At 40.1% G+C, this 23023-nt stretch overlaps 1 protein-coding gene across 2 annotated transcripts in view; it reads left to right on the plus strand.

Moving 5' to 3' along the window:
• LOC118428739 (E3 ubiquitin-protein ligase SMURF2-like) overlaps window positions 1–23023 on the plus strand; it is a 28877-nt gene continuing 5854 nt past the window's right edge. The window contains exons 1-13 of one of the 2 annotated variants that reach the window (XM_035838921.1): window positions 1–186; window positions 11363–11401; window positions 12454–12562; window positions 13066–13199; window positions 15144–15209; window positions 15717–15795; window positions 18115–18198; window positions 18622–18899; window positions 19299–19383; window positions 21052–21210; window positions 21645–21867; window positions 22225–22328; window positions 22646–22760. In XM_035838921.1, the coding sequence (XP_035694814.1) occupies window positions 12–186; window positions 11363–11401; window positions 12454–12562; window positions 13066–13199; window positions 15144–15209; window positions 15717–15795; window positions 18115–18198; window positions 18622–18899; window positions 19299–19383; window positions 21052–21210; window positions 21645–21867; window positions 22225–22328; window positions 22646–22760 (1650 nt within the window). In that variant the 5' untranslated portion in view covers window positions 1–11. Of the gene's footprint in view, window positions 187–11362; window positions 11402–12453; window positions 12563–13065; window positions 13200–15143; window positions 15210–15716; window positions 15796–15864; window positions 15971–18114; window positions 18199–18621; window positions 18900–19298; window positions 19384–21051; window positions 21211–21644; window positions 21868–22224; window positions 22329–22645; window positions 22761–23023 lie in introns of both variants that reach the window. The other variant, XM_035838920.1, reaches the window with a different exon arrangement.

Below are 23023 nucleotides of genomic sequence, written 5' to 3' on the forward strand. Positions count from 1 at the left end.
GATGGATCTCCATGCGCCCACGGCGTCCTGAGTCACATCCGGGCACTGCGCCCATGACGTCAGGCTGCCAGATCCGCCATTGTGTCGGTGGTGGGTCCGAAGCTCGGAGAATGAACGGCGGTTCACATTTGGCCATGTCTCGGCCAGGAGGACCGCGGAACGGGGCGATGAAAATACGTCTGACAGGTAGTGTGGTTTCTTTGCTACTAGTATACCGAAAATGGCGGTCGTACGCGGTGTTTCTGGCGAGATACGGACAGTTTTCTGTGGGTGGCCTCGTTGGAAATATAATATTGACTCGACCGCCGAGCAATCTGTTGTGCATATTTATGTGGTGTGTAGGCCAGGACTTGAGGGGCTAAGGATCCTGCATTTCTGTGGTCGTTTCGTCATGACTCCTCTCTGTGTTCTGAAGACGATAAAGGGAGTGTCCACCGTTGACTGTACCCTGTCTGCCTTCGACTGGAATGTGTTGGAAAAATGAAATTCCTCAGTTTTGGGGTCAAAGGTTTTCAGTATTTTAACCTGCAAACTAGAAAGGCCGACATTTGCTTGAGAGCAAATACAGCATATTTCAGCCATCATGCAACAATAGGCTATTTCAAAATCACCCATTTGAAAAATCACTTTTACTAATGACGGTTTAACCCAAAAATGAGTCTTACAAAATTCCCCCGTTCAAGAATGGACTCCAGTGCACCCTATGTGAATTTGCACAATAGACCAGTCCAGAAATACTCCCACTGAAACCTTGGCCTTTTGAATAAGAAACCAAATCCAAAATTGAATTTAGCAAAAAAGGTCCCAGTGCATAAAAAGGTATGATAGACCAGTCTAAAAACACTTCACTAAAATTGAATTTTGAATCATCACCCGTTCAAAACTGAATTTGAAAAAATCCCCCTTCCGTGTGCAAAAAATGGACTCTTCCATGTAAAGTAGAGCAGTCCAAAAATACATCCGCTAAAATAGGACTTTGACATAATCACTGAAGTCCAAAAAATGGATTTTAAAGAAAGCCCCCTCTATGCAAGAATGGACTCTTCCAGAACACCCATGTAAAATTGCAAATTAGACCAGTCCAAAAATAACCCTACTGAAAGACTTTGACAAACTAGAGGTCACCAAAGTCCAAAATATGAATTTTGAAAAATCCCCCCTCCGTGCGAGAATAGACTCTTCCAGCACACATTCTGTAAAATTTCCAATTAGACCTGTCCAAAAATGCATCCACTGAAAGACTTCACCAGTCCAATGATGAATTTAAAAAAAAAAATTAACCCCTCAGTGTAAGAATGGACTCTTCCAGATAACACCGGGCTCGCTGATTGGCTGCCACCCCCCCCTCTTTAGGATATAGATTCAGGCTAAGTGATTGGTTACCTATCTAATTAGATTAAATAGACATATATGCCAGTAGGTGCAATCTGCAGCTGGGGGTCAACGACCTTAAGGTCATTGACCCCTCTGGCTATTGGAAAATGACAAAAAAATCCCCAAATATATCATTTTGACGTAGTCTATGACAAAAATTATACATGTGTCATTTGAATAAATATCTAGTGCACCCTTTTACCAAAATTTAGGTCATTTGGTTTTAAAACCAGAGCACAAGAGCCAAAAGTGTAATTTTTGGTCATAAAATGGCCAAATAATCGCAAAATTGAGCATTTTATTGTACCGTATGCCTCAAGTGTTATTGAATCCATGTGCGCATATATCTAGGGCACTCCTATACCAAATTTCAGGTCATCCGGTTCTAAAACCAAGGTACATGAGCCAAAAGTGTCCTTTTTTGGTAAAAAAAATGACCAAAAAATCGCAAAAATAAGTATTTCGTTATACTGTACACCAAAACTGATATTGAATATATATGGGGGACTTATCAAGGCACATCTGTACCAAATTTCAGCTCATTCGGTTATAATACCAGGGTACAGGGGGCCCAAATATACAGTTTTGGTCTTAAGATGACCAAAAAACCTTAATAAAATCATTTAAGAGACAGATATCGAAAAAATGAAAAAAACGTCCGAGGGTATTGGCCCACTCTACCCTTGTGCCAAATTTCAAGTCATTCGGTTGAGGAACAAGGGAGATACCGTGTTCTGAAGATTTGACAGGAGAAAGAAAGAAAGAAAGAAAGAAAGAAACATTACGAATACAATATATTTCACCATACCTATGGTATGGCTGAAATATAATGAAAACAAAGCAGCTGTGGATTGGGGGGGGGGGGTATCTTGGAAGAAGCAGAATTATTATAGTGTTTCCATATTTTGCTGGTATCTTAGCATATTACATACTTTGATCCATATAATGACGTTACATTGTGGCATGATCAAAACTCAATTAGAAACTCGTTAACGTCGTAAATCTAAGTCGTCAGTGTTAGCCATCATGACACCCAGGTATGCAGGCCTGACATACCTGTAACCGAAACAATACACAACCTGACCGTACATACATAGACTTGACTTTGATGCCAGAATGAAGATCTCTGACCCCGAACTTGACAGCAAGTCTAGATGATCGGAAGTGAGAGCGAACCATGTGTCAGATGTGTCTGTCATACCGACTCAACATCAGAATACAGGAGGCCCAACTTGGTAGCATAGTGAGAAGGCCTGGGTCAAGTGTGACAGGGACAAATATACCTGTACTACTGTAGTCAAGTGCTCAGGAACAATTTTAATTCCATGATGACAGATCTGTAAGAAGGTCAACAACGTACATCAAAGTGAAGATATAATATATGTGAAGATTATGTGTATTATCTTTTTGATATACCAAATGAAATTGCTTATTACACTTCAAATAATCATAAAAGCTCAAGGAAAGTTTTTTTCCACCCTTCCAGGGTGGAATGAAAACAAACTGCTAATGCTGACTGGGACACGAGCCATGTTTACTGACAAGATTCCTTGCTCTTTTTACACGGATGTTGCCAATAGGACCTTTGCAGGGGCCAATGTGTGTGTTGTTTCTTTTTCTTTGTTTTGTGTCTGCTGCGAGTACGGTCCCTCTCATCTTGTCTGGCCATTTTTACTAGCCTCCACCAGGCCTTGCTACGGGGGTACAGGGGTCGTAGAATTTGGCAAGAAAGAACAACTTAGGTTAAAGCATGTGCGACTAGTCTATGGTAGCAAAACTCCACTGGCAAATTATTCTCACTATTTATATATATTTATTATAGCCAGTGTAGCCAGTCTGGTAGAGACTACCATTTTACAATCTCTCTTCAGACCAGCTTGACTCACCAGTCACCACATGTTTCATCCACAGATGTAATTACAACTAAAGCCACCCCTACTGGGTGATAAGAGGTAGGGGACCAACATAATTGGTGTAATTGCGAGAAGGAGTAACTAGAAATTGTCCTGGCAAATGTAGGTTTCTAGTAGAAGTGTATTGACTGACTTCTAGTGGTTGGAAAGTGTATTCAAAAGCAATAGATTGTGATGGTGTTGACAAATGATGTCTCACTTCAAAAAAGGTGATATCTCAAAAGTTAAATCCAACAGCAAGGACACGCGTAGATAGTTTCGGCTGCTCATGCATAGGCTGAAAGAGTTGTGTATCCTGCCTTTTCAGTGTATAACATACGACCCATTTTCACTTGGTAATATCACAAATGTCTGGTAGTTGTAGTACCAGTCCACGTTTTGTGATGTAAGTGAAGTAATGGTGTCTGTTAAGACAGATGATCCCTGTAATCCATTCTAGGCCAGCCTGAGATTAGGGACAGTAAGTCAGCATGCTTAAACATAGTAGTTCAACAATGCGCATTGTACACACAGGTCATGAGGTTGGATCTGCGGTAAGTTTGAAGACATCTGAATCTGCGTGGCATTTAGGGTATGTACACGTATGATAAGGACTGCACTTGGGAAGTTGCTTTTGACTATGTTTCGTTTATACGTTCACAGTTGTCTTACATAAGACGCATAAAGTCAGAGGACTTATACAACAGAAAATTATAACATCCTGTGAGTAGTTTTGATAGAATAATATTAGTGTAAAAAAACAAGTAAAGTTAGGTTAGGGAAATTATTGGCATTTCAGATTATTGAAAAAAGATGTTTTTACTTGTTCTATACATGTAAGGAGACCTTGGTCATTCATATTTTCTCCTCAGTCATTGTTCAGTGACATGAAATAATTGCTGTTTAAAAAGGTTGGGGTCATTAAGGTTAAACAATGTCATGAAAGATTGATGTCGGTGTGTGCATTGTTGATCAAAACAATGATTAACTAACAATTATAAAGTACTGGTATAATGTATACCAGGATATTTTAACAGAAAAACAATTTGATATAAACTTTGTAAACCTCAATCATTGTGGTTTGGCAGTTTGAAAGGTGTCCCAAAACCACAGGAACTCGTGTATTTAGGGTTATATTATTTTTTTAAAATCACAATATCACTGTCAATGACACTGTGAAAGTTTATTAGGCCTGCTCCCCACACCTTTTTTGGTTTAGCCGTGAAACTACGTACAGAAATAATCTCTGATTGGTGACAACATCCGGTATGTGGGTGTCATAATGTTCTTGTACCATTTTCTCAGACAGGGAGAGGCCACCTCAAGTGGTCGTCAAACAGTTTAGCTACGGTATGGTCAAAACAAGTACTCTCAGTTTGTAGTAAACACTTAGCTGCTTCAAGTTCTTGTTGTATGAGTTGGACATATGGTGGTGGCTATGGTCAGTTTTGAAAGACTGCATAAAGCAAACAGGTGTGTGGAGAACATTAGCCTATGATTAGGCAAATTCAAACGGTGCGAATGATTTTCATGAGTTAGGGTGCCTGTGAAATTGGGGTTGCTCAGTTCAGCAATTTTGTGGTAAGTCGTCAGTGGTTACCTAGTTTTGAACCTGGATGCATTCCAGCATGACTGATCTTTGCCCTGCAGTGTCTGGCAGTTCTGTAACAATATGGCCATTATGCAGAAATGTTATCTTGTCTTTCCTTTCTTCTTATCAGTGTTTGCATCTTCTAGAATATCCTTTGATTTGGGTTCATTCCTGTGTGTAAACAAGGTATGTCTCATGGCAAGGAGGTTAGGGAATGTGGGTGCCTGCTAAGTAATGCCTTATGGAATGCCTGAGTAATTCATACAGCTCTAATAATATGAGTAATACTAATAGTGTTCTTCAAAGAAGGCATTTCTTCAATTTGTGATTCCCTGAAAATGTACAAGCAATAGGCCAGGCTTAAATTGTGCATGTCCAACCCTTTGGGTTGACCAATGATATCTAACCTCATGAACATTTACGATTTACACTCTCTTGGCATGAGATATTCTTCCAGAGCTGAAGCGCTAGTCCATCAGTGTCAGGCAGACTTCGGTGGTTTCGTTATCAGGTAATGGTACCCAGCAAGTCAAGTTCCCATTAGAAAGTGTGCTTAGACAGTTATCTTCCAGTGTTTGCTGGGCATGAGCTGTGGTGTTGGGGCTCCGCAGCAAACAGGGATGCAGGGCTTGAAATTAATTTTGTGGATTAGGTGCACTGGTGCAACCAACTTTTTAAGTTGGGTGCGGCAAGAAATTTTGAGGTGCACCAGACAAGATAAAGCAGAATGTTAGAAAAACCTAATTTTGATGAACCCAAATTCCAAGTTCAAATCTTGAACAAGTAATATGATAGACATTTTCTAACGCTGAAATGTCAAGAATATTGTGTATACTACTAGTATGCTTCGATATCTTTACATACGTAAACCTATGAAAGTATTTGTATGCACCCACAGAAAAAATTCGGTGCACAGCTCCAATTTTGGATGCACCAAGGTGCACTGCCACATGCACCCAGTATTTGGAGCCCTGAGAGGGTTGACAGGACGACTGCTAATCTGAGAAGGAAGTTGGGCCTCTCCTGCTGGCTTGCACTGAAAGGATGAGATAGGCAGGGTATGGGAAATAGTCTGGACAAGTCTACATCATGATAGCTGCGGAGAAGAATTGTATGGTAGATGGTGATTGTTTCTTTGGAGCAAACCGGCCGCTAGATAAGAAAATAGTCTGGCTGTTGCCGCTTCCTGCTGTCGTTGATTTCAAGAGCCCTCCAAATTTTAAGATGTTGTTGTGATATAATACCAGAGGATTAACTGTTATGAGGTTAATTTATTAGCTGTCATAAGTGGTTATATGAATAGTTTTCGATAAGTTTTTCAATTTTGTTTATTACTATTCTTCACCTGTACGTTCATAAATATATAACCTTTAGAGCAAGTGACTGAGAGGTAACATGGCATGTGGAACTAACCACAGACATCTTTGCAATGCTTCCCCACTACCTGGAATTCTGTGCATGGGCGTGCAGTAGGGCCTGCAAGCCCAGATACTAGCCAGTACTAATACTAACCCAGAGCTAAGTGGGACACAGGGAGTGTAGAGAGAAAAGGTTGTATGACTGTGCAGTATGCAGAGTCATGGCATGGGAGACTAAACCTGTGTGATGGAGAGCAGGATAAATACCTGACAGCTTCTGTATACAGTGGGGAGGAAGTCTGGGAAATCGGAGTCTGGTCATGTGCTCTTGTTAGTTTGGGTGTAGGGTGCCAAGGTTCCACTACAGAAGGGCTTTGGCAGGCCCTAACAGTTTGTACTTCTGACTTATGATTCAGTTTCTCTGAAAAAGAGAGGCAGAAGAAAGAAAGTTTTCACTGTTTATTTTCTAGTTTTTGATAAAGCTACCCGTCTGAAGGTGTTTTATAGCATACAGCACTTCTGTAATTTACCTCTGCATGGGTTATGTCTAAAAATTATTGCACACTGTTGATTTTTATAGAAGTAGATGTAAAGTTACTGCATTCAGTTGTAGTTCAGTTGGGTTTTTATGATGACATTTTTATATTGAAATATAAAGTGATTTTTTGTTGTATAGACCTAAAATAAGTATGTTCAGTGTCATTGTATGAATGATTTTGCGATAATTGACTGTAAAATATGCATATGTAATATAGTGAAGAACGAGAAATGATCAGTGTGTCATTGATTAAATCTGACCTTCAATTTCCCTTTTTCTCAGTATGTAATGTTCCTTGAAAAACTGGTTGGCAAAATGTGGTATTGGCTATCCCTTTTGGGTAGAGAAAGTATGCTAGCCTGAAGGGGGAAAGGAAAGAGAGCAGGATGCTCAGTGCTGAAGGTTTCTTCCAGAGTTGGACTGGGAAGGAAAGGCATCTGTGTGAAGTTTCCATGGAGGAAGCATTCTCCAGCCAAGTTTCTGTGAATCACATATTTGCTGGTTACACCAACTTTGGCCATGTCTGAGACAGCTGTCTAGGCTAGGCTCAGACTGAGCAGAACTAGAGGAATGGAGAATTACTGTTTACATCTACGGAATAAGACAGGACCTATTTCTTAGAACTGGTGCAAGGAACCAAATGTTATCCTTGGCTTAGTTATTCTTTGTTAGCTCTGCTATATTGAATTATCAGACTACAAAAATAGCTCAATTTGATCTGTATCAATACATGAGAGACAGCAGACTTGTTTCTGGGGGATCCAATATTGCCTTGATTGATGCAGAAGGCATTCCATGTGATTTTAGGTTTCTCTCAATTCTCTGCTTTGTATATCATAAGAAAATCAATGTAGTTTGTAGTTAAACACAGCCCTTCATTTGCGATGCAGGTGTTGTAAAAAATCTATTTCATGTTTTGTATGGGTAACTTTCAGATCTGCTTGTTCTGGCCACAGTACAGTTCTGTCTCCTTGGAACAGCTTGTCTTGTTCAAGTTTTATTTAGTTGGGTGTACTGTTTGTTGTTGCAGCTCAAAAGCAGAATGTAAAGCTGTATGTAGAGAGACAGTAAGACCGGATGAGATAGTCTATTTATGATTATCTTGAAATTAATTGAAATTTAAAAAAATGGTTAGTGTAGCACTGTAGGTGACAAAATTATTGGACAATTGCATAATCTATTATGTTTTACCTGAAATGTTACAACCTTTTGTCTACAAAAACTGTTCCAGTACCTTGAAGTGCATGCCAAGAATAGTGGGAGACTGTATCATTTCTCTATGGTTGTTCCAAGAATAATGTGGCACAAGTTAGTGGCACTTTGAAAATGGTGCGCCCATCCTATCGGAAGTTTTCTTTTCTAAGCATGGGTATTTGGATGGTGGAAATACCTCAATCGAAGCCATTTATTTCTGAAAATAGTCCTTACTGTTGCTGGCTTACTCTTCATTTACATGGAGTAGCTCCCTGGCAGCATCTAGAAACAGGACTTGCCAGTAGTCTATATCAGTAGGAACATTATTTTCACAGCTTAAATGTAGCAAAATAGACCACCTAGCAATGTGTAGAGAAGCTTAGGTAATTCAAAAGGGGTAAAGTTTATTCCAGACTGTCGAATCCACTCTAGTTTGGGGCTATATGGACCTTCAAAGTTATCCCCCATGCAGACAGCGGCCCCAGTACTGGTGTGGTATACATGGGAACATTGCCAACATCCTGTCATGGTCACAGGACCAAGATCTTATCATCTTATAGATTTCCTTCTGTGCAAATTAAGCACTTTGAATTTCAAATCAGAGGTGAGCTACTGTGGTAAGGTTCGGGGCAAGTGTCATAGAAGTTCTAAACATAAATGCTTCTAGCATTCAGATAGGAAGAGATATTTTACATGATAAGTACAGCCATTGCTCTAGTAGTTGAAAGATGAAATGTATATGTATGATGTGACTTGGCCTGGTTTGGTGTTTTGGTTGATGATGTGTGGTTCCAGGCTAAGCCTGATTGTGGTCTGTAGCAAGTGACCCGTGTCTGTGTTTTAACAGTTGGTGCCCTAAAACACATGTACATGTACATGTACAGCCTTTGTCAGCCAGGAGCCTGAACTTTCAGGGGTGTGTCTGTACCTGGATACAGCTGGGAGGGATAGGGAGTGTAACACTAACAATGTCCCATGGCTTATGGTAGAGTATAAAAGTGTCGTGAGGTGCATGTGTGCAGTACGTCGCTCGCCTGAGTGTGTGTCTTAGAGCAGACGTCAAGTGTGGCCTGGAATGTGGGAGTCAATAGGAATGTTTTCAGAGTGGTGCATGAATGGCAATGACTCCCACCTTCTGGAAGAAAAGGGTTGGGTTGATATTGGGACTGAAAATCCAATTCAGCATGCTCAAATTAGTTCTTTCTGGCTTTACCAATTCTAGGAAACATTTAGTCATGGGGCTAGCATGTGAGGGAGTCAAAGAGACAGAATGGTCCTTTGATTCTCTATTGTGAAGTGACTTTGACCTTAAACAAGTCTATCGTCGACTTTATACTTCTTTCTCACAGATACGTCAGGACCCTGAAGGATAGTTAGCATTGCAAAATGTATAAACATCCTTTTGATAGGAAATCTCCCGTTGTGGTTTTTTTATGTATACTAATCTTTTTGTAAGACCTTCTCAAGTTCTCATCTGTAAAGCCGTTACTTCTGTTTTTGATGGGAAGTCTGTCGGCTTGCTGCCGCCTTACCAAGAGTTAGATCACCATTTATGCAGCATGGCAGACAGGAAGAAACACATGGCGCACAGAAGCTGGGCAAAAATTATCCAGTAATGATCTGTTTTCTCTGTCCTCCCCCCTTCCTCTCCAAGTTCCTGCAGCCTATTGATCCAAGGTGTACCTTGACCCTGGGTTGACTTGTGTAGGCTGCAGGGTGGGGTCCTGGGAGACATGCTTGGCTGGTCCCTACATGGACATGTGAATGGTTCCTATCACAGCTGCCTATAATGCCTCATTAGGACAAGCATCTGTGGTCTAGGAGACTGTCTCAAGGTCTCTGGTGTAGACCTTTCCCTTCTGAGGGTCACTGTGGAAGATTAAGTGTCCTATTTCTTTTGAAATTTCTTTCAGAGTTTCTTATTGAACAAAAAAAGCCTGAATTATTTTATGGACTTCATTTTACTTTTAGGAAACTTTCTAAATTGGGATTTCCCTGATAAAGCAAAAATACCAGATAAGACAATGCCCCAGGCAATAGACAGACAGGAAATGTCTACTTAGTTGAATAAAAGAAAATAACTCTTGGTCCTACATATTCAGGTCCTATGTCTGTTGACTATGAGATACCAAAAGGTATAATCTTAGACAGGTCCAGTAATATATGCTTAGAAATGTTTAAGTTAGTTTCAAAGCTTTTTGGTCACAACGTACATCATAAAAAAAGTGTACCTGCACAGGTGAGAGATGGGGATGTGTATTGGGAAATGCAGACTCGTCAAGTACTTCATTTGTTATGGATATGAAAGGGCCGTCCTCTTGAAGTAGCCTGTCTGGAGTAGCCTGGATGGGTGACACTGTGTTTGTCTAGCCATTGTCTCACTTGAAAGTTCCATTATCTCAAGCTGAGGACCTGTCTGGATTTCACCTTTATCTTGCTAATTTTCTACATGACCAGAGCAAGATGACAACACCTGTGTATACCATTGGTTTTCCTTCCACATTTTACACCTATGCATGTGCATTATTATACCAATGTGGAGGGCACAGAGAATCTATGTTTAAGTACACTGCCTTTGTCTAGTATGTTTAAGGATGGAAAAGGTTTGGGATGTTGTTTGCTGTCGGATTTACCTGTCTGTCTGTGTGACTGCTGATCAAATTTGACGAAACAAAGGGGCTTTATCGTCTCCTCCCCCCCACCATCTACAGAGGTGTCATTCCACAATGCTTCTGGTTCTGTTTTATTTTAAATCATTGATAATCAAGCTTCTAGGATTAATGAATCTTAAGTATTTTGTGCTTGTGTCCTTTTAGCCATCAGGGACTTGAAACAGTACTACAGGCAACCAACACTTACTACAGCAGTGTGTATGTTGCTATAGAGTTGGCAGGTCTCTTGCAAACATTACAGTCACATGGTTGTCCCAAACTTGGAATTTCTAAAGAACTTGGTACAAGGCCAAAATCCATCTTCTGTCTTGACCTATTAAAGAGCCATGATGTTTTGACTTGTTACCTAACAGGAGATGTCTGTAAAAACTTGTCTCCAAAGTTAAAGATTCCATTTCCTAGCATTTCCCCTCGGACTAGACTTCTGGTCTGGCACAAGGACACATGACAAATGTGTCCTATTCTTCCCACTGGAGATAGCCCAGTGTGAGTGACTGTCTAGCTACCTGTGCTGAAACCTTTGTGCTTGCATTGTGCATTCCTGTAATGATCACTGTTTGCTAAATGTCTGACCATGATTGATGGAACATTAATTGAACGTCTCTGTCAGTGTGTCTCTCCTGTAATGTCAGCCCTCTGGAGACACACAAATCTAAACATTGAAAACATTGTGGTGGTCTCATTATTATCAAATGATACTGATAATGTTATATAACTGAACTTATTTTTCTGTTCTCTTGCAGTGTTATGTGCCAGAAATGTGTCCAAAAAAGACTTCTTCAGTAAGTATGAACATTTGTTATATGTTCAATGCATCATCGATTTCATCTATGTGATCAAAAAGTCGTGAGGAGACAGTTGTCTGCCTGGCACAAAGCCTCTTCATTGCTCTATTACAATAACAAGTGAATAATAATGTAAAACATATTCTTTGCAGATTGAAAAGTGAGAGTAAAACAAACTTAACCTTACCTGTAGTCAGGAAGTACTATTATCACCTGGGCAGACAGCATTGGAAACTGTCTTCCAGGGAATGCTAGAATTTACTGTACATGTACAGTAGCAGAAAGTTGACAGTAACTCCACTGAAAAGAAGAACTATTGTGAGAAAAAAAGAAATCAACACTCATCATCAATGATTGATGGATCATGAGGTCACTTGTCAATAGACAAAACCTGCTGTTGTAGAGGGGTTGAATTACAGATTCAGAGAGATATTCCCAGGCATATTAAATAGCACATCTATTCTTTTCCATGCTGGGAATGTTCCGGTTATCACTTTTGAAGAGCTCTTCTTGAAATTGAATAAAAAAGTGAACAATCGCAGATTTTTGTTCTACAGGAAGATAGTGGTTGAATAGAAAAGGGGAAGAGTGAAACTGCACTGTCTTAATTTTTCAACCTTAACCCTACTTGTGTTTGTGCAGATGATAATATGAGTAGACATTGTAATCCACATGTAAAATCAGTGTAAGTCAGAAAAGCTCCTAGAGGCTGTGCTTTATTAGAATGGCCATACTCCTGATCTCATTTACACAGAAACCAGCGTAACCAGCAGTAGTAAGCAGGCATTCTTCCATCTCTGGAGTAAAACCAGCCCTTCTACAAATTTAGGGCGTTCTAATTATAGGATGGAAATCACTGCTCGAATCTAATAAAGATGAAGAGGGCTGATGACGAAAATGCTAAGGTTTTGCTTTTTGGTGACAGGTAGCTTTTTATGTCAAGGCAAAGTTTTTTTGAGTCCCCTAGATATAGCAGCTTTCATGTCCTTGTGATACATATTACACGTAAAGAGTTTTGCACTGAACGTCTTGTGTGTGTATTGTTTCAGGATTACCAGACCCCTTTGCCAAGATAAGTGTGGATGGGTCGGGCCAGTGCCACTCCACAGACACATGTAAGAACACACTGGACCCCAAGTGGAATCAACACTACGACTTGTAAGTACTGCAAGTTAGTCTAAAATGTACCAACATTTGCACCATCTTTTGGTCATTGTTATTTCATGTCTTTGGAGGGAATGTTTAATCTTTGGAGAAAGCCTCAGGTGTCAAACCCCTGCCTGCTTAAGAACCCAACACACTTCTGGTAAAGTAGGGGACCCCAGCCTTGGTGTCATCCTATTTAGTTTTCATTGGCTCTCGCTCTCTCTGCTATGCGGCAGTTGGTAAGTGGAGAGTATATTGGAAGTATAGGAGAGTATGTAAAACTAACAAGGATGGCACTTTGCTTGGTCAAATTCTTGAGGACATTACAGGCTCATGTTTTCTTCTACGTCACTCAAAACTTGTTGATATGGTTCATGAATATCACGATATATATTAAGGTAAGCTAAAGGCTTTGATATAGGATAATATTGTGCTATCGTTTCCTGACTCTGGCTTCCAGTTGATTTGTTTCCCCACTTTTATCCTTACTTTCAATACTGTATGTTTCTCCTCAGGTTTATTGGCAAGAATGACTCCATCACCATCAGTATCTGGAACCATAAAAAGGTGCACAAGAAGCAGGGTGCTGGCTTCCTGGGGTGTGTCCGCATCATGGCTAACGCTATTGCTAGGTTAAAGGACACAGGGTGTAAGTACTGTTTTACCACTACACACAATCATATGGGCCAAAAAGCAGTTACTCAAGCAACTGGATATGATTTTGGAAACAGTCAGACGTTTCAAACAGCGATCCAGTGTCTTTCATCAGTGACACTGAAAGACACTGGATAGATGTCTGAAATTTCTGACCGTTTCCAGAATCGTATCCAGTTGTTTGAGTAACTGCTTTTTGGCGAATCTCATTACCTGGATGTCTAACCTTCATCGACATACAGAATCATATGCATGCATCCTTCTGGGTAGGGAAGGTTTTGAGGCTTGCTGAAAAGCAAATTACCTTCTTGGACGTGACTGGAAACATTTTTGAAAAGTCAATGGTAGAACACCTAATAGCAATTACTCAAGCAACTGGATATGATTTTGGAAACGGTCAGATGATTCAGGTAGAATCCAATACCCTTCGCCAGCGTATCTAATTACCTGGATATCTAACCTTCATCGACATACAGTGGTAGAACAATTTTATTTCTAAAAGAATGCTTTTATGACAGTTTTGCAACTTGTCGTGATAGAATATGTCTGCTTATTTATTACCAAATATATTACCGCTGTAAATATTACCAAAATCTACATGAATCAACAGGTACACATATGGGAGATACTTTCAGCTATAGACAGGAACATTATAAAGCATTGTGACCATCTGGAATGACAAGCCAGAATTCTGCTGTTACCCAGCTGTTGTGCCATCAGTGGGTGCCATTTTCAGTCTCACTAGTCAAGGTCAAACTATCCATTCCTATTGTTTATGTCAGTTGGAAACCCCAGAAAATCAATAAATGCAATGCTCAGGGACTCGGCTTAGTGTACACTCGTAATAACAGCATGTTGAGCGTCCAATACATGTATTTGCACAGGAAGAAAGTCTGTGATGGTTTCAGTTGTCATGTGACAACAGGCCAGTGTTCCAGTTTAAATGTCCCGTGCTTAAATCACTTGAGAACTTGTCAGTTCTAAACAATGGAAGCCTTGATTGGTAGAGGATAACTTGCTGTGAGTGTGGGTGAAGAGAGGGAAGCTTTTGGCATGCTGTATCAGGTCATGGCTCTTTCTCTCACCAGTGACTTTGTCTTTGGCTGTATTTTTGGAAAGTTTACAGATAACATGATGCAAGCCTTTTCTAACCATAAATTGTTGGATGCTGTAATGAAAAATGATTTAAGGAAAGTATCCTATCTTAGAACTTTCTCTTTATAAAGTTTGTTCCAACACAAGCACATAGATGTCCTTGGTCACATATACCACAGGGATAAAGATGCTAAAGGTGAAGGGATACATGGGTGGATCCCCAAAGTGAGTCTTACGATACAACTTCCTAAGGGACAGAGGTGATTCCCAGTCTCCAGTTGGGGACTGCAGACTGGACAAATGAAATAATCCACACCCCGTGTCCCCAGTGGGGCACAATAATAAGTTGATAATATGATCAGAAATCATGACAGATGGTTACCAAGTGCTGATGTTGCCCCAGGCAGAATGGGTCTGTGGGAGCAGCCACCTGGTGTACAGTAACATGAGAGTCCCAGGTTACAACTTCCCACATCCAGGTTATCAGCAATTAACTTAGAGGGCCTCAACATGCCGAATTATGGCATTCAGTCGGACTGAACTTATCCTGAGTCTTTTCAATAACCATTCAAAAATTTACCCAAAAGCTGTTACTTAAGCAACTGGATATGATTTTGGAAATTGGCGTATCTTTTTACCTGGATGTCTAACCTTTATTGGCATTCAAAAATTGTCACCAGTTTTGTTTTTGAATGTCAATTGTGATTTGGAAACTTTTCTAGACATAGATAAAACTTAAAAACTTGTACAGCTGTGATGTATAAAGTGTTAATTTCATGTACATCATGCAGTTTGAAGTTTGAATGGAGGAAAATATTCTAAATAAATGTTTCTTTTCCCACAGATCAGAGACTAGACTTATGTAAAAAGAATCCTGACGACAACGACAATATCAGGGGCCAAGTAGTAGGTGAGTCAATTGCTACATAAGGCATACCTGAATATACTGAAAAGATAGTGATGATATAGTAAAATCAATTGTATTTCTGGAAGTGGTTTTCAAGTGTATTGATAGAACTTATAGAAGTAAGTGATAATGTTTTGTCATAAAATTAACTTTCACATGTGGTATTAAATAATTTCTAGTATTATGTTGGGATCTACAAGAAGGTTTAATGATTGTTGTAATATTTTGATAGTTTGTTGTAATGTTATGATGTTGATAGTTTGTTTTGCACTTGTGTATTTACTAATACATTGGTGTTTGTCACATTTGTGCCTCCAGGAATGCTGAAACCACAGTCTTTGATTTACAGTGTGTATATATTTGTCCAAGTGCTAAGAGTAAGAGAGGATGTGTGCAAGTGCTACAGCACTTCTGTCCCTCTAAGTTTGAAGCCAATGTAGACCTACCTGTACCTGTACACAGTCAGGTGTGACGAGTTGTTGACCCTATGAAATGTGTTACCATCCACAGTGAGTATAATGGCCCGAGATGGTTCGGGGTTGGGGGACAGAAGTGCAGTAGTGGACCACACAGGGATGCTTTCCACTAGGTCGGTATTCAAAAGAGACAGTTAATTAAAACACATGCACAACTAGCGGTACTTTTTCCACTGCTCCAGTGAGTCTTATGTCGCGAGACAGAGGGATAGGGGATAGAAGTGCGGTTGTTGACCACAGAGGGATCCCAACTGCCGTGTGTTTAGATGCCAACGAGCTTCCAGAGGGGTAAGTTGTGCTGTCGTGTGGTTGCACTCATATGAAGCTGTCCGAGATGAAAGTGTGCGGCATAAAACATCACATGTCTGAGCACTTCTGTTGCCAGTTGTGTCATCGGACACATTAGTACTGTGAGCTGTTGTGTTCTGTCCTATGTATATTTATCCCCGAAAATAATTTCATCAGGTTGGTAGATCATAGGATATAGGAGTTTTCTTTTACACAACCTAAGCTAAGGTGAGATTAACTGGTAAAAGAAAACTCCTATATCCTATATATATTTATGTGTATATACATATATGTAACCCAATTGTCTTGAGATGAAATAAATAGATACGTAGATGAAATACATGGTTAAAAAGATCATTAAAATCTGGTACATAATACTAAAAAGTTCTGAGTCTTATAATAATTACTAAGCACAGATTTCTATTGGTACACTTTCCCTCTGAAATTTTCTCTCTGGTACGGAACTCTCTCTATAAAACAGCCTGTATTTGATTTTTCTGTAAAGATTTTGATGTTGGAATTTCTAAAAGACATTCTTCTGTGTATTTAAAGTCTTGCTCCACGACAACTAAGTTATTGGTCAACATAAAATCACAGCAGAGAAAGGAGAGTATATGTGCCAGACATGTATTGTTGTAATTATCAAAGAGACAGCTTTCACTGGTCTGGAGTGAATTGATTCCCCTGAGTCATTAGTCCTGTTACCAGATAAGATTGGGAAATTTGATATGGAGAAGTTGAATCAGAGACAAATTGGATTCTCTGGGGATGATCATTTCCACTGTGTATACACGGTGATGTAATAATGGTTTGTAATGGGGCTAGAGGCAGTACGTTTAGCTATTAGACACCAGGAACATATGTACAGCATATGTAGGTGATAAATGACAGATTTTGGCAGTCCCACCGTCACCATACATGTGATTTTCAATAAGAAGACTAGTTTAATCTCAAAATGTATGGAAATGTTTCACATGTAAATCCAATCCTACTCCCCCAAAGTGAAACTCAGTGAAAGAGATTGGTCGTAAGTTAAATCTTTTTATTTGACCCTACAGCATAACCTAAGGTCCTCGTTTGTGATGTCACAAGTGTCAATGTAATGATCTGTTATGGCCAAAATACAATATAGACATTTAGTACACAACAGTGATGGGTCTGAAGTGAGGATTTACCTGGTTTAGCATTACTCTAAACCCTTCAATAAAAGCCTGTAGGATCTGTGGTTGAGCAGTGATGAGAAGTACCTTCACGGAAGTTGACTCAAAAGGCTACTTTTTTGTGTATCATTCTCTTTAGCTTTAAAGGATGGCCAGGTATTGTGTTGAGCATTTTATGTAATGTGAGATTCAAAAGGCCTGCTAACATTGGTAACATGAGGCAGCTGAAGCTAAAGACAGAGAGAATTATATATCTAAACCATAGGTACCTGGCCTTTGGAATACAACAATAGGATAAAATGAAAAAATGTTGCATAAAAGTCCCAAAGATTATGAAATGCTGCAAGATAAGATTTCTCAATGATCAAAATATGGTTGAATTTTTGTTGCTTTAATTTTTAAAAGCTAAAATACCCTTATGAGGACGCTTGTTGTCTATTGTTTTGAGAGAGAGACTCTTTTCTGTGACACAAATGACCGTCTCAGCAACAGGCTTGTTTTAAATGATGATTCAGTGAATACACTGCTGTAGAGCAGATAACATGTTGGTGTGTGTTGTAGAAAAGAAGATGTCTTTGGTCTGTGTTGAGATAATGACATGTTTTTGGTGTGTGTTGTTGTGTTGTGTCCCCGCAAGAAAAGATAACATGTTTTGGGTCTGTGGAGAGGAGATGACATGTTCTTGAACTAGTTGAACTGTAAATTCCAACACAAAAATTGTACTCACCCAAATTTTCAACTAAACAGCACCAGTCTTTGTCAAGGAATGAAAATTTGAGTGAGCCCAATTTTGCGTTGAAATTTACAGTTTAACTAGTTCAAGAATGACTTCTACCAACACAGATGAACTTTCAAGTTGAGGTGACATGTTTTGGTTTGTGTAGAGGAGATGACATGTTTTTTGTTTGTGTAGAGGAGATGACATGTTTTTTGTTTGTGTAGAGGAGATGACATGTTTTTGTTTGTGTCGTTGTGTCCCCACAGTTGGGAAGAGAGAAGAACGTCGTCAGGACGGGTCCAGTACCTGAACCACATCACCAGATCTGTACAGTGGGACAGACCACAGAGGTCAGGACACTAGATATTTGGCTGGAGACTTTCTGTTTCTAATCACTTGGCAAATATTTCCCAGATGTTTTGGTACAGATTTGGCAACTTTCTGTTGTAATTCGTTGGCAAGTATTTAGCATAAGTTTTGCTGCAATTTTGAAAACTTTCTTTTGTGATCGCTTGGCAAGTATTTGGTATATGTTTTTGTACAATTCTGCCAACTTTACAAGTCCTTTAGCGTATTGAAATCGGATGACTTCTCTACTAGTCCAGGAGACTGCTTTTCACGAAAACCCTACTGTCCTAGCATTTAATATCCATATGGAGAAACATTTTGCACCCCTTCAAATGCAAGCTTTTTGCACAATTTTAAAACACATTATTGAGACTGCTAATTTAGGTGAGTAAGGTAATAGTTTTTTTGGTCATTATTTTCCACAGACCAGCCATAGAATATACCCCCAGTAGTAGAGATAGAGACAGAGAAAACGAGGAAAGACAGGCTAGACGGGCGAGCCAACTTCTAGAGCTGCAACAACAACAACAATTGCAACAACAGCTTGCACAACAACAACAACAGCAACAACAACAACAACAGGCTGCTGCTCAGGGAGAATCTTCTAGGAACAACGGAGTATCGAGACGGAGATCCTCACAGAGACATCGGAACTACATCAACAGATCTGAACTACACCGACTGGAGCTTCCTGAGGGATATGGTGAGATTTGAAGTTTAACTTTGAGAAATAAAAAAATACATTGCTGTTAGGAGTGGATACCAGTACAGAAAAATCAGGTATAGGTCCAGTTCATGTCCAGATGATCAGGTGAACCTGGACCTGATTGTCTGTGAAAACTCATAAATTTGCGATACTAATACCGGGACCCACCCCTAATTGCTGTGTTGTCTGGTGGTGGTGCAATGAAGTTTCTTCCAAATATTTAGTTCTTGTATCCATCTACACTAGAGATTGTTTCATCCGATGCAATATCTTTCTATCAAAGTATTTGTTATGTTTGGATTCAGAGAGTTAATGTTCTCTTCAGGATTTTTTTTAAGGCAACAGACAGTTGACCCACTTCTTGACGTGTGTACCTTGCCCCCTATTTCCTCCCAGAACAAAGAACGACCCAGCAGGGGCAGGTGTACTTCCTGCACACACAGACAGGTGTCAGCACCTGGCACGACCCTAGGGTACCCAGGTAAGTCTTTTTTTTTTTATATTTGTATTCTGTGTTCTTTAGCCAGGGTAGCCCAACTCAGTGTAACCACACTGCTTTACAGTGGGGCCCTGGATAACACATACATGTCACATCAACACATTACATAACATACAAATTCAAATACAAAAAACACCGTTTGGTCTCAGGTGTAGGACGGCTTATCACGGGCTGGGTATGGTCAGCTGTAATCTCAGCCTCAGCTTCCTGCTGCATAATTGATACGATTAGGCTCCATGGCACAATTATGTAAAGTTGATTAAAGCCTGTGAGAATGTATTGCGTGTTTGAATGATCAAACAGGAGGTTGTTTGATTGATATTCTTTTGTTGCCTAATCAAATGATTGTATTAGAATATTATAGAAGCTACAGTCTGTTGTATTTGTGTTGCACGGATTTTATCATCAAAGGAATCATGCCAACAAATGCCCAGGCGTCTAGAATGAGAGTAGCATATAGAAAGAGCTGTTAAGCTATCGTCTCCCATCTTTTACATTGTCCTAAAACTTTCAGTCTGTAGCACTTCGTCCTGGTTTCCAGGAAGACTTTGGCCTTCAGGAAAGTGTAATGGTAGGGAAGTTGGAGGGTTAAGGGGTTGGCGTGATGCTTTTAGTGTGTAGGAAGTGCCATATCTCTAACATTAGCACGCCATGCTCTGTGGAACAGTGTGCTGATAGCTGTAAATTGTGTAACAGAGCATAGCACTGACTGACAGGATGTAACCTGTTGTGTACCATCATGACTGGTCATCAGTGATCCTGGTGGTAATGGTTTGTTCAGTGTACTGTACGGAACTTTCATGCCTGCAGGAAGTTAGATTTCGCGGAAGAAGGGTTCGTAGTTGAAACGATAGTGTGATATTTACCTCCATGATATTCATGGGGGTTATATTTCCCCTAGCGTTTGTGTGTCTGTTAACAAGATAACCCAAGAACGGCTGGATGGATTGGTTTCATACTTTGTGTGTTGGTGGGGTGTGACAAAAGGTGATAATGATTAGATTTTGGGTCCCCTAGCAGCTTCCGTTGATTGTTGATACAGTTGAAAAACATGTTCCTGGTGTCATGATTCCACGGTGGAGAGGACACAGCAAAATAAAACCACTATAAACATTCAAGATGTTCATTTGTTTTTTGTGTTCGCTGGTGCATGCTGTCTGAAGTGCCCACTGCCTGATTATGTTCTGGAGGCATGCTATGACCCTAAAACATGGCTGCCTGAAGATGACATGTTCCTGATTTATCTGCTGCTTTGCTTTCAACATTTAGTACTTTTGTTCATCATTTGTAAACTTTTTTCCTGCTGAAGTAGCCTTGGCATAACATCTGCATTGGTTATGCAGGGAAAAAAGTTCACATTACTGCTTCAAAGAAAGGTGGACTAGGGCTGTCTCCAGGACCCGTACCTCCGACCTGGGACAGAAATTTGCTTGTCATCAAAAATATTTCACCCCGTCTCCCTCAAAAATCTAGACTTCATGACATGACATTGATTGAAATGTTTTTCTGTAACCTAAAAATGACAGATTTAACAACATGGGCTCCCAAAGATAAGAGGGATGGAAAAAAATTCTAGCAGGAGACATCTTTAGTCAAAGAGTACATAATACTACAGGTAACACCACTTTTTCTTCACCTTTTCCACTCCAGGGACCTGGGGGATATCAGTGAAGAGGACCTGGGACAGCTGCCCCCTGGATGGGAGATCCGACACACGGCCACAGGAAGGGTATACTTTGTAGACCACAACAACAGAACGACCCAGTTCACAGATCCTAGACTGTCTTCTAATCTACATAATATTCTCAAGTGAGTATGTGATGCCCTGTGGTGATGGTATAGGGTTGCCACCTAGTGGTCAGTCACCAAACTGCACTGTCATGTTGTAGTACTGTGCTATGACAACTTCGTGTACTTGCTTCAATTAATTTTATGTGTTGGTCTACTGGTGCTTTTCCCATCCTTGTAATTCAAAGAATTAGATGTAAATTTCTTATTGTTATGTCGCCTTTCGGTATTAATATGTAAGCCACCTTTTAAACATGCCTTTTAAAATTCAGCCATTGTGCTGAAAGAGTGTTTTTATCACAATATACAATTTCTTTCAGTCAAAGTTGAGACTAAAAGTAGTTATGTCCCATGAAATGAAGTGCACTTTTGTCATGTTGACTGTTAGGCCAATGGAAGAAAAGCAGTCAAAATGCCATCGTAAATTGATCTCACACAAACTTCTCCCTCCCCAGTAAACACCAGCAGAGACAACAGACCACGCCCCCAGCCCCGCCCCTGCCCCAGCAGGCCCCGCCCTCCCTCCACAGCTGCGACCTGCACATCCTGGAGCAGCAGCCGCCCAAGTACAAGCGGGACCTGCACCAGAAGCTGAAGAACCTGCGGGCGGAGCTGTCCCAGCTGCAGCCGCAGGCAGGGCACTGCAGGATCGAGGTGTCCAGGGAGGAGATCTTCGAGGTGAGATGTCTTCAAGATTTTCGCTGGTTTTTGTTTTTAGAACAGGTTTGCGACTAAAACATCTCCATAGTGATAAAATAGAAAGACACAGTTGCAGTGTTCATGTCAAAAGGGTTAAAATTTGTTACTGTACATCATGCACTATAAATGAAGCACACATTGCTTCCAGATAAAGATATTACAATAGATGATCAACAAATAATGTACTTATTCTTTGTGTTAGAACACATCACTGACTTGGAATTTCACCTACAGTTTAGTAATGTAGTATGTGTGTTGTTACTAATTCAGAGGTCACCCATAGATTGTACAATAGAAGTGTGCAAAGTGTTAATGTTGCCTTCTCTTCCCATTCAGGAGTCCTACAGGCAGGTTATGAAGATGAGACCTAAGGACCTCAGGAAGAGACTGATGGTCAAGTTCAAGGGAGAAGAAGGGTTGGACTACGGAGGAGTCGCAAGGTATGTCTTGTACCTTTATACAGTATACCATACTAGGCTTATCTGCAATAGGATGGGTTTTGTCCTTAGCTCTAAACTTTTTTTTCGTCCAACTAATTTTTTTTAGGAGCACATATTGTTAGAGCAAACGAAAATACATTTCACCAGTTTCACATTACCAAGTTCAGCTTTCTGGACGGATGGTATTAACTTTGTCCCTTGACGGCGGGACGGTTCCTTGAGAGAGCTTCAGCCTCTGATCTGATAATGATTCTCTTTGGTTTCATCGAATGTGGTTTCTTAGTGTTCACACGTGATTTTATTGTACCTTTCCCCAGAGAGTGGTTGTACCTGCTTTCCCACGAGATGTTGAACCCGTACTACGGACTGTTCCAGTACTCCCGGGAGTCAGACTACACGCTACAGATCAACCCAGACTCAGGAGTCAACCCTGTGAGTTAGGATGGGATTCCAACATCACGAATAATGAAATTTCTTTGATAAAAGCCTCTTATTATAAGGAGGTTTAAGTCGAAGCAAAAAATATTTAACTGCAAACTAGTATTACGATTGACAAACATAGAGATGTTCCTGCACCAAATTGTTTGATATTACACAAAATATCTGAGAAAGTCATAAAGCTTCCAGATATAATGCCTCTTGGATATTTAACATTAGAATCTAGTTTGGATGGCCTTTTATGTGTCCTGTAATGG

The sequence above is a fragment of the Branchiostoma floridae genome, chromosome 13 (genome assembly GCF_000003815.2).
Source record: "Branchiostoma floridae strain S238N-H82 chromosome 13, Bfl_VNyyK, whole genome shotgun sequence".
Taxonomy (NCBI): Eukaryota; Metazoa; Chordata; class Leptocardii; order Amphioxiformes; family Branchiostomatidae; genus Branchiostoma; species Branchiostoma floridae.